Source organism: Urocitellus parryii, chromosome 11, assembly GCF_045843805.1.
Source record: "Urocitellus parryii isolate mUroPar1 chromosome 11, mUroPar1.hap1, whole genome shotgun sequence".
Taxonomy (NCBI): Eukaryota; Metazoa; Chordata; class Mammalia; order Rodentia; family Sciuridae; genus Urocitellus; species Urocitellus parryii.
Window position 1 is genome coordinate 84,889,513 of NC_135541.1, and position 15,954 is coordinate 84,905,466.

The 15,954-nt window shown below is 32.7% G+C and overlaps 1 protein-coding gene across 1 annotated transcript in view; it reads left to right on the plus strand.

The window, feature by feature from the left end:
• The window catches only part of Slc30a7 (solute carrier family 30 member 7), a 79,839-nt gene that overhangs the window by 15,187 nt on the left and 48,698 nt on the right, over window positions 1-15,954 (plus strand). The window contains exons 4-6 of the mRNA XM_026379686.2: window positions 2,666-2,753; window positions 3,342-3,468; window positions 7,986-8,129. Of these exons, the coding sequence (XP_026235471.2) occupies window positions 2,666-2,753; window positions 3,342-3,468; window positions 7,986-8,129 (359 nt within the window). The remainder of the gene's footprint in view (window positions 1-2,665; window positions 2,754-3,341; window positions 3,469-7,985; window positions 8,130-15,954) is intronic.

A 15,954-nucleotide genomic window follows, 5' to 3' on the forward strand; every position in this document is an offset into this window, starting at 1 on the left:
TTTGCTAGTTCCACTGAAGTAAAAATGAATAAAACATGGCTCCTGCCCTGAAGAAACTTATGGTTCAATAGGAAACGAGTTTTGTAAAAATACTGTAAATAGCCTGTATTGTGACAAATGCTTAAAGAGAGAGAGAAAATTCTGTGGTAGAATTTGATGATTTTAGTTATAACAAGAGGAATATGGTTATTTGTAAAATTAAAAGTGAGGCAGAAATACTAATTATACTATTTTATATTATAGAGCAAGAGATTCTATATACCATAAATTCAGGCTTGAAAGTTCAGACAAGAACATTTCTGTGGCACTATGTTGTCAATAATCAAATAATCTTGAACTATAGCTACTAAGAGGTTCATAAGTATACTTCAATCATTAAAGGAAGATTAAATCTAAAGTTATAATTCTTGTTGGAAAATTAATAATTTATATGTATTGTATATCAGGAATCTAACAAGAATATCTTATTTAGCAATCTTTCTGGATAAACAATAGGTTACTATTAAAAAATTCTCTTCAGTTCTTAATGCTTAGGTTATCTTTTGTTTCCCATTTAGAATACATTGTCTCATGCTATAGAATAAATTTTAGGAAGAGATTTGAATCCCTATAGTACCATAATGATTTTAACTTTAGCTCATTCAAAAAGAGAATAATATTCTTCCCTCATTTTAATTCCTCATTTTGTTTTCTCCATTGTATTTTTTCATTTGTTTATTTCTTTGTTTGTTCTTTTTGTAGATTAAGGAATAAAAGCTGATGTGATATTTGAAACTGAATAATTGCTATAGAATCTATGAATAATTGCTGTAGTAGTAAACTACTGGTGTCTGTACATAAAAATGACACTGAATAGGCTAAACCCAAGATGGCTAAGCCTAAGGGTGAATCTCCCTATATTCCCCAGTTCAAGGTGGTCATAATAGCAGATTGACTGTAGTAGAAAAAACAGTGGGTGAATCTGAGAGCAAGCCCAAACTTTTCAATATATCTTTATGGAAAGTCATTCTTGTGTCTTCTCACACGATTCTTTTTAAAATAGTAAAGAAAGCATGAAAGTAATATACAGTGGGTAAATAGATGCATATATACATGCTTACATTCATATACTTATATCCTTCCCTCCCTGCCTGGCTCAGAGCATTCAAACACCAGGCATTCTTAATTAGGCAGTAGTACTTTCATGGCTTATATGTTCTAATTCCAAGAACTGCTCTCAGTTCAAGTGAACATAGTCATATGTAAAGGCAAGTGTGCCTAGTTTAAACCTGTAAGTACAGCAAATATAGTAAAACTAATTATGTAACTTGAGTCCAACAATTTATCAGCATTTTTGTAGCAAAACTTTTAAGTTGGGAATTAGGAACATAAAGATGCCTGAACAACATTTTTGCCTTGGATCTTGAAATCTAGTGGCACTCAAGGACAAAAGGCATTCAATTAAGCATTAGCTATGGGACTAGAAGGGTAGATTAAAAGAAAATGCTTTATATTTTTTGGACAGTCATCCTGCTGATTTATTACCTCTACCTAAGTGTAGATAATGGAAAGCTGACTTCAAATCATTTGAATTTAATGAACATTTCTCCAGGGGGAAAAATACACTTTATCAAATAGTATATTAATTTAATTTACTTGTATGTGTTAGGAAATAGAAGTATGCATTATATCTGAGTATAGAGATACATGCTACGTTGGAATATGGTTGATAGGACAAATTCCACCCTAACGGAATAGCATGTATTTAAAGAGTTTCTTCTTCTTTACTTTAAAAATACTTTTACAGTAAAAATTGTATTACTTAGAAATTGACATTAAAAAGCTAGGAAAAGCAGTAGTTTTGATGCTCCAAAATGATTAACTAGTATCAGCATACTTTTAATAAAGTTTGAACATTAAATATGCTAAGTTAAAGTTGTTTCTGTGACTTTAACGAAGGCAGAAAACTGGAAAAATAAAATCTTTCCCCAATGCTTCACACAGGTAGGAAGCAGAAAGCTTCAGAAGTCCATGGAGAAAAAGACAGGTATTTTTAAAACAGTTTAATTAGAATTATATGAAGCTAGAATTGATTCTAAAAATAGGTAATTGCAAGTTTATGCTAAATTTATTAATCTTAGAAAAAGAGTAATAGAAATAGAAATCTCAAGTTGTCTCTGGGATAATTCAAGGATAATTTTACTTTACTTGAGATCAAAGCTCCACTTTCCAAAGATTTGAAAGCTGAAAGATACAGAGAAGAAGGTATAAGGAGTTCTTCAGAAAGGAATAAATGAGTACTAAAACTTCCTTTTCCAAGACCTTTTCTATTACTATTTTTCTTTGGATTCTTCCTTCTTTGCCCACTTATCTGATCCTGTTCTTTTGCCACTGGCAACTTGAGATTTACATTTCTGTGAAAGGTCTTTCTAAACCTACTTACTCTAAAGAAGGTCTTTGGAATGGCTTGTACAAATTTGTGAGTTTTGTGGCATTCTGCTGTTAAACATAATTCATTATTATTAATTTTATCATTTCTACAATTTATGTAAAATGTAAAATACTATAAATACTAGGACTTTGCTGGCATTATAACCATGTAATATGGTTTGGAATCTCTGAAATATAATTTGTGATTTAATTTTTAAAAAATAACTTAATAATGTAGTTATTTGCTTCTTTTTAGGTATGTTAGAGCAGAAGTTCTGGCTGGCTTTGTCAATGGCCTATTTTTGATCTTCACTGCTTTTTTTATTTTCTCAGAAGGAGTTGAGGTATACTATATAATGACTAGAATCAGTAAATTATATTTCTGTATAAAAATGTTTATTGCATATAATAGAGCTGTTTTTAACTTATTGATCACAGTCTGAATTAGATAAAATATTTGTAAGCTGGAGTAGCTTGCAAAATAGTTGAAAAATATTAAATATATGTGAAACTTCTTGAAATGAATAAATAATGAAGCAATTGTGCTTACAAGCTATGAATAAAATAGTGACATTGTGAAAAGTAAAGGTGCATCCTGGGTAGTGAAGTCAGCTGGAAAGTATTTTTTAAAAAAATAGAACCTCTGAGTTTTACTAGTGAATCTTTAATATTTGTTATTTTTTTAATAAAGTGTAATAATTAGCAAACATGGAGAGTATTATTTTATAATACCAAAGAGGAACAGATTTGGGGCCAAATATTTGCACTTAATATTTATTTAAAAATAGCAATGGTCGCTTTTTCTGAAATATGTTTTTTGAATGCTTTTAATTATGAAAGTGACTAAAAAATGTTAATATTACTTTATATTTTTACCAGTTGATGGGTGAGAAATTATATCAATGCTGTTTGTTTGTTTGTGTGTTTTCTAGAGAGCATTAGCTCCTCCAGATGTACACCATGAGAGACTGCTACTTGTTTCAATTCTTGGGTTTGTGGTAAACCTAATAGGAATATTTGTTTTCAAGCATGGAGGTCATGGACATTCTCATGGCTCTGGTATGATGGTTAGAACCCTTTGTTTATTCATTTTCTCCCAATTTCTATCATAATTATTTACTTGAGAAAATTGATAATTTAAAAAATTAAAGTACATATATTGGTTTTTAATAACAAAAGTATTATGTCCAAAGATTTTTATTAATGTCTTCCTGAACTATCCTTCCTTCTTCTCCATGCCCCTCCAAGTGCTTTCTCAGAGCTATGAATGTTATGTTTTGTGTGGATCCCTTTAGACTTCTTTAGTTCTTTTGTGTAATGTCATTCATATAAAACAGATACCAGAAAACAACAAATCTAGTGTGTGTTGGCTCGCACGCACACGCACAGCAGAGAGAGAGAGACATACACATTGATTTACTGTATCATGTTTTTGCAATCCTTCCATTAAAGAGAGAGAGAGAGAGAGAGAGAGAGAGAGAGAGAGAGAGAGAGACATTGATTTACTATATCATGTTTTTGCAATACTTCCATTAGAGAAAGAGAGACAGAGACAGAGAAATAGGTTTACCATATCATGTTTTTGCAATCCTTCCGAGAGAGAGAGAGAGAGAGAGAGAGAGACACACACAGACAGACAGACAGACAGACACACACATTGGTTTACTATATCATGTTTTTGCAATCCTTCCATTAAAATCCTTCAATTAACAGCCATATAAAACTCCATGGTGTGGGTCACTATGGTTTATTTAACTAGTGTTCTGTGTATGACCTCAAGTTGTTTCAATTTTTTTCTCCAATCTATGCATATCAGGCTATCCTTGTGAATATATGCAAGTATTTCTAAAGTAGTATTGCCCTGTATTGCACTTCACATGTAGCTCTTTAAATTTGAATTTTAGTTAATTAAAATTAAAAATTTAGTTCCTCAGTAACATTCATAACATCTCAAATACTCTGTTGCCACATGAAGCTACCATATTGGATAGTGCAGATGTAGAACATTTCCATCATTACAGAAAGTTCTTTGAATTCACTGTTCTAGAATATAAGAATTGCGGGAACTTAGGATCTATACATTCATATATTCAGACATTTGCAAATTCCCTTTCAAAATGACTGTTAGTCACATATATTTTAAGGAATAAAAGCAAGTACTAATTTCTCCCACCCACATTAACACTTAATATTGGGGGTTTTTAGACAGTTTTGTTAGTATTTTACTAAATAGTTTCTAATTTTGCTTAGTGTTTTTCTGATTAGTAGTGAAATTATACATCTTTCCAGTGTAATTTTAGGTCATTCAGACTTTTCTTTTAGAATTACCTATTCATATGTTTTTGCCTATTTTTCTGTTTTTTTTTTCATTTCATTTATAAATATTTTTATCACTCTAATCCTTTGTTTTTTGTGTTACAAATATCTTCTTCTAGTCTATGGCTTGTCTTTAAACTTTTACAGGACTTTATTTGGATATAATCTAATTTTTGTCTTGCATTTTTCTTGTCTGTTTTCTGCTGTGCTTAAGGAATATTTCTATTCTAGGGACATAAACATAATCCTTTATATTTTAATGCTTTTCATTTTGGTTTGATGGGGTTTTCTACTCATTTTACTCCTTTAGATGTAATTTATTTTTTTTTTTCAACGTGTGAGTTAGGACTTAACTTTTTCTTTTTTCCCCCTTAGTATGAATAAATAGTTTTCCTAATCAGCATTTATTAATTGGTCCTTAATTTTCTTTTCTTTAAATTAGAACATTGTAGTTATACGTTGTAGTTGGGTTCATCTCAAAAGATTCATAACATGCATGGAATTTGATTTCAGTTCATGTTTCCCCCCTTTTCCTACCCTCCTCCCTCTTCTCATTCTGCTTCCTCAATTCTGTTGACCTTCATTTCACTCATCTATTTATTTATTTTTGATTGTTTTTTTCCTACTTATACATAACCGTGAAATTCTCTGTGGTATATGTATATATGCACATATCATGATTTTTTAAAAATTCATTCTGAATTTTCTCTTCTTTCCCATCTCTCCTTTCTTAGTCTCAATCTCCTTCTTCTACTCTACTGATCTTCCCTATATCTTTATGATCTTCAGTCTTCTCTCCTCCTTTCCTTTATTTTGCTCTAGAGTCCATATATGAGAGAAAATATCCTGTCCTTGATTTTCTGAGTCTGGCTTATTTCACTTAGCATGATGGTCTTCATTTCCATCCATTTACCAATAAATGCCATAATTTCATTCTTCTTAATGTCTGAGTAGAACTCCATTTTGTATTATACCACAATCTCATAATCCATTCATCTGTTGATGGGCATTTGAATTGATTCCATAGTTTGGCTATTGTGAATTATGCTGCTATAAATATTGAGAAGCTTGGATTGCTACAGTTTGCTGATTTCAGTTCTTTTGGATAAATAAAAAGTAATGGGATAGCTGGTTCACGCAGAGGTTCCATTTCTAGTCCTTTTTCTGAGGCTCTGTTCATTTTTCTTCATTTTTTCTGCTGATTTCTCAGAGTGGAGAATCTCTATTGACTCACCTTCACGTTTCCTATTATTGCAGCTAAACGCTCTTGTTGAGCCCCTCTGGTGAATGTTTTACTTTGGTTATTATGCTTTTAACTTCAGAATTTCTCTCTCTCTCTCTCTCTCTCTCTCTCTCTCTCTCTCTCTCTCTCTCTCTGTAATTTCTGTATCTTTATTGATAATCTCTCTTCAGTGACTCATCATGATACATTCTTCAGGTTTCTTTTAGTTCTCTGAACAGGCTTATAATAGCTGATTTAAAGTCTGACTACTAAGTTCAAAATTTGGATCTCTTTAGAAATATACTGGTTACTGCTTTTTTATTTGTGTATGGCATAATTTCCTGTCTCTTTGCATGCCTCATCGTTTTTGATGAAAACTGGACATTTTTGATAATATATTGTAACAACTCTGCTATCGACAGAGGGAAACATTAGCCTTCCAAAATTTGTTGTTTTTGTTGTTGCTGTATTTCTTCTTGGGAGTCTTTCCTTGACTAATTCAATAGTATGTTTCCTGCAGTATGTGGTCATTGAGTTCTGTGCTAGTATTCTTGAAATTTTAAGATCTTGTTTTTATTTTTAACATGGTTTTCTAGGTAACCTGAGCCAGTATAATTTAGTAGTCAGCCAACAATTAGTGAGTTTTCCATAAATTGCTTGCTTGTAAATTTTCCAATTTTGCCAAATGGATCTTTGTGAGAAAACACACCTTTGTATTTCAGGCAGTTTAAAAGACAGCCTTATTTTATACTTTTTCCTTGCACAGGGTTTCCCAGGTCATTGAAAGATCAGAGGTGATTTCTCCTTTCTCATGTCTTCCTTGGAGATGTACAGAGCATGCATGCAGATTTTTAGATTCCCTAGGAATGTGTTGGTGCTTTTCAAAGTTCCTTATGGTTGTCTGTTTCTCTGAGATATCCTCATAATTCTCAGGCCCTTGTTTGCCCCAGCTAACATCATAATGTTCAGCAGCTGAGATACTGCTAGGAATTTGCCATTGTTTTGATAATGTCCTGTCCCCCAACCCTCATCCTCCAGCTGTGCTGAAGTCTCTTATTAGAGTCTAAGATCCATATCATTGAAAGTATTGTTCCAGTGAATTGCAAGTTTAGAAAAAATTTTAACTGTGCTTTGGTGCTTTAACAAAGCACCAGAAGACATCTGATCTCTTCATTACCTACAATCCTACTGGCTTTTGGCTACTTTATTCATGGGTTGGCAAGAGTGATGGAATGGGAACCATTCCAAGTTACATCAAATGTTGTTTCAACAAGGTTCAGATTTTTCTCTTAGATCATGGTTTTCAGTTTATGCTATGGTTTTGATTAATTACCAGAGTTCTGAAATGGTTATTTTGTAGTTGTTTCCCCTACATTTTTGTTGTTTTAGAGAATAGGCAGTTTACCAAGGTCCCTCTTCACCATTCTAGAACATGATCTCTCATGGTCATCATCTTTTCATATAACACAGTGCGGGATTCGGTTTTCTGCTATTTAGAATTTTTGCAAACATAAGTGATAATTAGTGAATATTTTTTTCTGTCCTTTTGAATAGCTAGTATGTTTCTTGATGATTTTTAGTTATGCTGTAGAGAGAGAATTCTGCATTCTTTTGTGTCAGACTTCTCATACCTGTTTTAACTTTACTGATCCTCTTTCCAAAGACATCAGTTCCCAGCTTTTTCTTCAGTTAATATGCTTGCATCTTCTTTAATCTTTATTAGTGTACATAATGATCTTTTGTCTGTGCTTTTTAGTGCATTTTCCCTAATGCCTATCACATAGTATGTTTCAAATACATATTTCTTGAATTGAATAAACATCATTATCTACAGATATTTCTGTGATATTTCCAGTTATTACTTTTTTTGCTCGCATCTTAGCAGGAACTCAGTTGGGATTGTTTTAATGAATCTTAACACTTTCACAAATATATGTTTAGTGCATTGAATTAGAATTTAGATTCTTTTCACTAGTACCAGGTAATCATAATAATATATTTGTATATACCTTCTGTTCTAATGCTTTTTGTTTTCTAGGCCACGGACATAGTCATTCCCTCTTTAATGGTGCTCTAGATCCAGCACATGGCCATGGAGAACATTGCCATAGTCATGAAGTGAAGCATGGTGCTGCACATAGCCATGATCATGCTCATGGACATGGACACTTTCATTCTCATGGTGAGTACAGCAGACACATTTTTAAGTAGATAGCCTTCTAAGTAATCAAGATTTATATAGATTTATATATAGTCAACTTTTTTTTTGATAAATCAGTCCAAATGGTTCCAAAATAAGTTCATTTCTAATATACATGAAAGTAATTTGGTGTAAGGCAGTGAATATAGTTTTTTTTTTCAGTGAGTATGTTTTAAGATGCCTTGATTTTAATTAAGTATCAATAAATGAGAAACAATTGCAATTTAGCAAATGAAAATCTTTGATTTTTTAAAAGTATCATGAGGCTGTTTGTGCTATATAGTCCTATAAAATACTATAAATATTTTCAATTTTTCACATTTTTATTTTATTTTATTGCTGTTTATTGCCTGATATTTACCTCCATCTTTCTTTAGTGCTCTGTATACTACTTTTTATATCATTTAGATAATAAGTTTCAGGGTACTTCTCGACTTAATATGTAGTTATATTTTTAAAAGTTTATGAATTTTAGAATATCAATCAATAAAAGCTATTGACACAATTCAATTAATCTTTAAATAGATTATATGTTCAAATAGTATTTGCATGCAGATAGAGTCAAAAGTTTAGATTTGAAAATTTGAGAGGTACCTTGGAGAATGAGCATCGAATTTTGCAGTCTTTAAATATTTTGAATACTTTCTTGAGATATGATTGACATACAAAAAGGTATTCATATGTAGTATATATAACTTGATGAGTTTGGATATAAGTATACACCTGTGAAACCATCACCATGGTTTAAACCATAAATATATCCATCACAACCAAAGTTTCTTCCTGCACCCTTTATTCTTTTAATCATTTTTAAAAAATTTATTGTGATAAAAACACAACATAAAATCTACCATCTTAGCTGGGCATGGTGGCGCCTGCCTATAATCCTATCGACTTGAGGCTGAGGCAGGAGGATTGCAATTTCAAAGCCAACCTCCGAAATTTAGAAAGGCCCTACGTTTAGACTTAACTTAGTAAGACTGTGTCTCAAGATAAAAAGTAAAAAGGGTTGTGGATGTGGCTCAGTGGTTAAGTACCCCTGGGTTCAATCCCCACTACCAAAAACAAACAAAACAACAACAACAAAACTATCTTGTTGGCAAAATTTTAAGTATACAATACAGTATTAACTTTAAATGCTATATTATGCTATACAGCTCTCCAGAACTTACCTAGAAAGTTTGTAAAGGTTCTAACTGAAACTTCATACCCTTGGACTATTCTCCATCTCTACCTCCCTCCAGCCCCTAGTAACCATAATACTACTGTTTCTATGAGTTTGACTATTTTAGATTCCTCATGTTAGTGTTATCATATAGTGCAGGTCATTCTGTATCTGGTGTATTCATTTAACATATCATACTCCAGGTTCATCCATGTTGTCCCAGATGGCAGGATTTCTTTTTTCCTTTTTTTTTTTTAATATCCTATTGTGTATGTATCAGTTTTTCTTTATCCATTTGTTTTAGTAGTATTTTTTTTTTTTTTTTTGCTGCTGAGACTGAAAGACCTGACAAAAAAATTTTAGAGGAGGAAAAATTTATTTGGGGGCTCACAATTTCATAGGTCTCAATCCATAGACAGCCATCTTCATTCTTTGGGGGCAAAAGAGAGGCAGAAGAACATCATAGTGGAAGAATGTGGTAGAGGAAAGTAGCTCACATGAGAGAGATTCCATTCACCAGATACAAAAATATATACCCAAAAGGCACATCCCCAGTGACCCATCCCCTCTAGCCACACCCTACCCACGTTTAGTTTACTCCACATTCACTTAGTTAATCCTGTCAGGGGATTAATTCACTGATTGTGTTAAGGCTTTCATAACCCAATGATTTCTCCTCTAAACCTTCTTGCATATTCTCACACATGAGCTTTTGGGGGATACCTAATATCTGAACCAAACACCATTCATTGGTTGGTGCACATTTAGGTTGCTTCTCTGTCTTGGTTATGGTGAATAGTGCTTTGGAGGTACAGATATCTCTTTAAGATCCTGTTTTTAATTCCTTTGGACATATACCCAGAAGTGGAGTTGCTGATGACATGGTAGTTGTGTTTGTAATTTTTTGAACCTCTATATTCTCTTCCATAGCATCTTTACCAATTTACATTCCCGCCAACAGCATACAAGTGTTCCTCTTCTTCATATCCTTGCCAATATTTATTATCTTTTGTTTTTGTGATAATAGCCATCCCAAGAGGTATGAAATGATATATATTGTTTTGATTTGAATTTCCCTACTACTGATGTTGAATACATTTTAGTATACCTGTTGGCCAGTTGTACATTCTTTTGGAGACATTTCTATTCAGTTCCTTTGGCCACTTTTTTAGTCAGGTAATCTTTATTTTCTCTTAAGTTGTTTGAGCTTTATGTATATTTTGGGTATTTATTATCAGATATATAGTTTTCAAATATATTCTTTTCTTTTTGTTATTTGTTTCCTTGCTGTGCAGAACCTTTTTAGTTTGATGTGTGATTTCCCCTAGTCTATTTTTTCCTTTTGTTGCCTCTGTAAGTTTCTAAAATTTGTGCGTCAACACCTTGCTTTTCCATCTTTTTTGCTTATATGCGTCATAGCTTAATAGTTTTTAAAATCTGCATATCACACACATTTATGATGATTTCTAGAAAAATTTTGATGAGTTGGCAAAGAATATAATATTTAATATATATTATACATATGCTATTATATATACGTAATATTTGAAGTTGAAACTCTTACATCAGTGTATTGAGTATATTAGTGGACTCCAAATACCTTAGTGACTTAAGAACATACTGTCACCCATTGAAAAATATAATCACACATACATTTTTACATAATCCTGATTTCTTTGAATTTGTCCTTCATTTCACTTCCTTTCCTGAATTTTATAATAATGGAATTTGTTTGTATTAAGTCTTTATTTGATTATCTGTCATCATTTTTGGCAATAAAATATGTACAAAAATTTTTTTCTATAATACTTAGCATTCAGACATTGCTTTTAAATGGAATTGTTTTTGTTTTTTTTTTTTTTATTGGTCGTTCATAACATTACATAGTTCTTAATACATCATATTACACGGTTTGATTCAAGTGGATTATGAACTCCCGCTTTTACCCCGTATACAAATTGCTGTATCACATCAGTTTCCCTTCCATTGATTGACATATTGCCTTTCTAGTGTCTGATGTATTCTGCTGTCTGTCCTATTCTCTACTATCCCCCCTCCCCTCCCCTCCCCTCCCCTCCCCTCCCCTTTTCTCTCTCTACCCCTTCTACTGTAAATCATGTCTTCCATTTGTATTCTCTTGACTTACCCCTCCTTACCTCTTATATGACATTTTTTATAACCCTGAGGATCGCCTTCCATTTCCATGCAATTTCCCTTCTCACTCCCTTTCCCTCCCACCTCTCATCCCTGTTTACTGTAAATATTCTTCTCAAGCTCTTCGTCCCTACCCTGTCCTTGTTTACACCCCTTATATCAAAGGAGTCATTTGGTATTTGTTTTTTAAAGATTGACTAGCTTCACTTAGCATAATCTGCTCTAATGCCATCCATTTCCCTCCAAATTCTATAATTTTGTCATTTTTTAATGCAGAGTAATACTCCATAGTGTATAAATGCCACATTTTTTTTATCCATTCATCTATTGAAGGGCATCTAGGCTGGTTCCACAGTCTTGCTATCGTGAATTGAGCTGCTATGAACATCGATGTAGCAGTGTCCCTGTAGCATGCTCTTGTTAGGGCTTTAGGGAATAGACCGAGAAGGGGAATAGCTGGGTCAAATGGTGGTTCCATTCCCAGCTTTCCGAGAAATCTCCATACTGCTTTCCAAATTGGCTGCACCAATTTGCAGTCCCACCAGCAATGAACAAGAGTGCCCTTTTCCCCGCATCCTCTCCAGCACTTATTGTTGTTTGACTTCCTAATGGCTGCCAGTCTTACTGGAGTGAGATGGTATCTTAGGGTAGTTTTGATTTGCATTTCTCTGACTGCTAGCGATGGTGAGCATTTTTTCATGTACTTGTTGATTGATTGTATGTCCTCCTCTGAGAAGTGTCTGTTCAGGTCCTTGGCCCATTTATTGATTGGGTTATTTGTTATCTTATTGTCTAATTTTTAAATGGAATTGTTGTAGTCTTGAATACAAAGTCAATCAGTATAGTTCTATCTCAAATTTGATATATAATTATTAACATAAAAGGCAACATTTTATTTGAAATACCTATCTCAATCAGGTGATTGGAGCTCATTAAAATTATTTTATAGATAAATTATGCTTATTGGCATAAAGCAAGATTTTTTAAATTTTTTTATTTTTTAAGACGTTGATGGACCTTTATTTTGTTCATTTATTTATATGCTGTGCTGAGAATTGAACCCAGTGCCTCACACATGCTATGTAAGCACTCTACCATTGAGCCACAACCCCAGCTCCTAAAAAAGTTTTTATATCAGTTTGGTTCCTATTTTTCATCTTTATAAGTACTAGTTACCCTAAATAGGAAGAATTCTGTTATAGCAGTTTTAGTCAATTCTTTGACTACCTTCAGAATTATGTTCTAAAAATTATAGTAATCTATCATCAGAAAATGATTTTTGTTGCTCTATTAATTGGAAGTTCTATTAACTAATCCCTATATTTTATTAAGATCAAAGATTTAGAAACCACATTGCTTACAAAATGATTTGGTGGCCAGTCATTAAAGTCATTACTTTTCTAACATTTATACCAATATTTTCAAGTGACCCCTTACTTGTTGCCTAGAATTTTTGTTTACAGCCTGGACAATGCACTGTAGCATTATTATTTATAGATGAAAGGCTGGAAGGAGAGCATACATCTGGGAAAAGAAATTGAAGTGATAAATGGAAACTTTAATAGATCCCAAAATTATGTTTGCAGCCCTGGAAAACTGCTAGAATGTACCTTGATGAAGAGATTAATGGAATCCTTTCCTTTTAGCATGCTTAAGAGTGCTGGCAAAAGCTGCCTTAGTGAGAATAATGAGTGACCGACAATACAGATTTTATGCATGGTATGTGAGGGCAAGGGATTAGGTTTCATAATACCAAATCAGGCTTGGTAAAACTTCCCCTGGTGGAAAAATGCTCACTGTGTTTGTTGTGCATTTGAATTTGAACAGTTCAGATCTGTTTAGTGAGAAATTATATTGCAACAAAAAGGGAGATGAGGGAGGTGGAGAGAAGGGAGAGAGAAGACCAAAAATTGAAAACTATTTTAGCTTAGGAAAGCTTTTGAATTTTGTGAATCTAGAAACTGAATCCCTCATGTGTGTTATTTCTTATTAATTAACTGGAATGTTTTTACTTGTTTTTTTTTTTAATCTAAAACTGAATAATTCGTTTACTTCATGGAATTAATGATTGCAAAATATGCAAAATAGGACTCTAGAATTAACCTAAGGAGAGTTTCTGCTAATTGTTTATGAAATTTAACAGGGACAAAATTGAAATTAAAAGGCAAAAGAAATAATGTTAATGAAACTAGTTTCTATTATCCTTCCTCTCCAGTGGACTGTGAGTTCCTTGAGCTCAAGGACTGCCTTATTAACTTCTTTATTCTAGCACAGTGCCAAGAACAACTTATTAAATATTTATTGTATTTAAAACATGCCATTTATATTTGTCAGTCTTATTAAATTGTTGAGTAAATTTGTTTGGATTTTACTCTTCTCCCATTCCCCACACAAAACAAGTAACAACAGGTTGAATATTTCTTATCCAAAATGCTTGGGACTAGAAGCATTCCAGATCCAAAAAAAAAAAAAAAAAAAAAAAAAAAATATATATATATATATATATATATATATATATATATATATTTATTTATTATGTATTTACATAGGCTTTACCAGTTGAGCATCCCTAATCTAAAAACCGATTTTGGAGCATTTGGATTCCAGATTAGGGATGCTTAATCCATAATTCAAGAAAACAAAAAAAGAATTCAACCTTGAATTTAAATGTTACAATTACTTGGTGGGGAAGTATGTTAAAATGCATGTTTTTTTTGTTTGTTTTTTGGGGTTTTTTTTTTTTGAGGGAGATACTGGGGATTGAACTTGTGCACTCAACCTCCGAGCCATGTTCCCAGTTCTATTTTGTATTTTATTTAGAGACAGGGTCTCACTTAGTGCCTCTGTATTATTGAGGCTGGTTTTTAACTCGCAATCCTCCTGCCTTAGCCTCCTACGCCACTGGGATTACAGGTGTGTGCCACCATACCTGGCTACAAAAGCATTTTTAAAATTTTACTAGAAGACACATTTTGTGTTTAAGTTTTAATAAATACATACTTATTTTGGTAGACAGAGTAAATGTTTAAAAAATTCAGTTATATTTCTTGAGGGTTAGATATTCATGGTAGCCTGATGGTATATTCCAGTAATCATCATCTTAATAAGCAACACTGATAATTCCTAGTTGTTTTGACTGCTCCATATGTGCTAGGAATATTCTAAGTGCTTTGCATGCGTTAACTTTAAAAATTTTCTCATAGTCTAGTGAGGTAGATATAGGCATTGTCTTCATGAACTATGACACAAAGAAAACATAGTAATTAGTCAATTAAGAAGCAAAGATTTGAACTCACAGAATCTGACTTCAAAAATTGTGTTTTTAACTTATATTCTCCCTTAAGTATTGTGTAAGCCAGACAGGGGATACTAAAGTAATAGGGCCATAATCTCATTTTGCCCATAAAAGGTATAATCTCATATTTATTGGAATGCTGTGCTATAAGTACAACTAGTTGTATTTTTTTTAAATACTGCTCAAATGTCAGTAATGAAAACACTAAAAATTTATTAATTGCTTGTAAGTCAGTAGGATACAGTGTGGGAACTCTATTCCTATGGCAATTTGGGGATCTAGGCTCCTTCAATCTATGGGATTCTTAGATGTTAGCATAGTCTGCTAGATTCTCTGCATCAAGCTGGAAGGAGAATATATAGATCACATTGGACATTCTTATGACCCTGTAAGTGATTTTCACCACATATTTCTTTGTCTACAACTTAACCAAAGAACACCCTTTACTCAAGGGAGCCTAGGAAATACAGTTTAGTTGCATATCCAAGAGGAACAGGAAATGAGTTTGGCAAGCAACTAGCCAGTGTCTGCCACAAATAACAAATTATTCAAGAGGATTTTAGATTTAACATAGGTGGGAGTTGTGTTATCTTATATCACTCCTATAATAGTACAGTAGACCATACCTTTAAAAGTACTGATGTCAAACTATCTTTCTAGATCTACTACCTATAGACAAATCTGGTGCCTTGTTGGAGTTCTGGCTTTTTAAAATAGTGTACTTATAACTATCTGTGGCCCTTTCTTGGTAGCTACATCTTTTCACAGCAGTACTGTACTCTTTTGCTTTTATATTCCTTTGTTACACTGTTGCAATGCTTTATTAATGCTGCAGTGATAAGGATATGTTGTCCCTTTTGTGCTTTTGGCCAGGATCCAGTGACTATAGGCAAGCACTGTCAGCTCAGAAAGCTTATCAGTCCTTATAATCCCTTTAAACAAATTTTGCTTATCTTTTGCTTATTTTTTTTTGCTTCAATGTATAGCTGATTAGTAATATTAAATGTATTTAGTTATAGGAATTTATCATATTTGTTCATCTTTTTTTGAACTTTTTATAAGTTCATTTTAGTTATACAAAATGTTACAGTTATATCAGCATGGAATATAATTTGTTCTAATTCAGTCCCCAGTATTTCCCATTTCCATCCTTCTCTTCCCTCTCATTCCTTCCTCCTGTTCCCTTTCTTCTA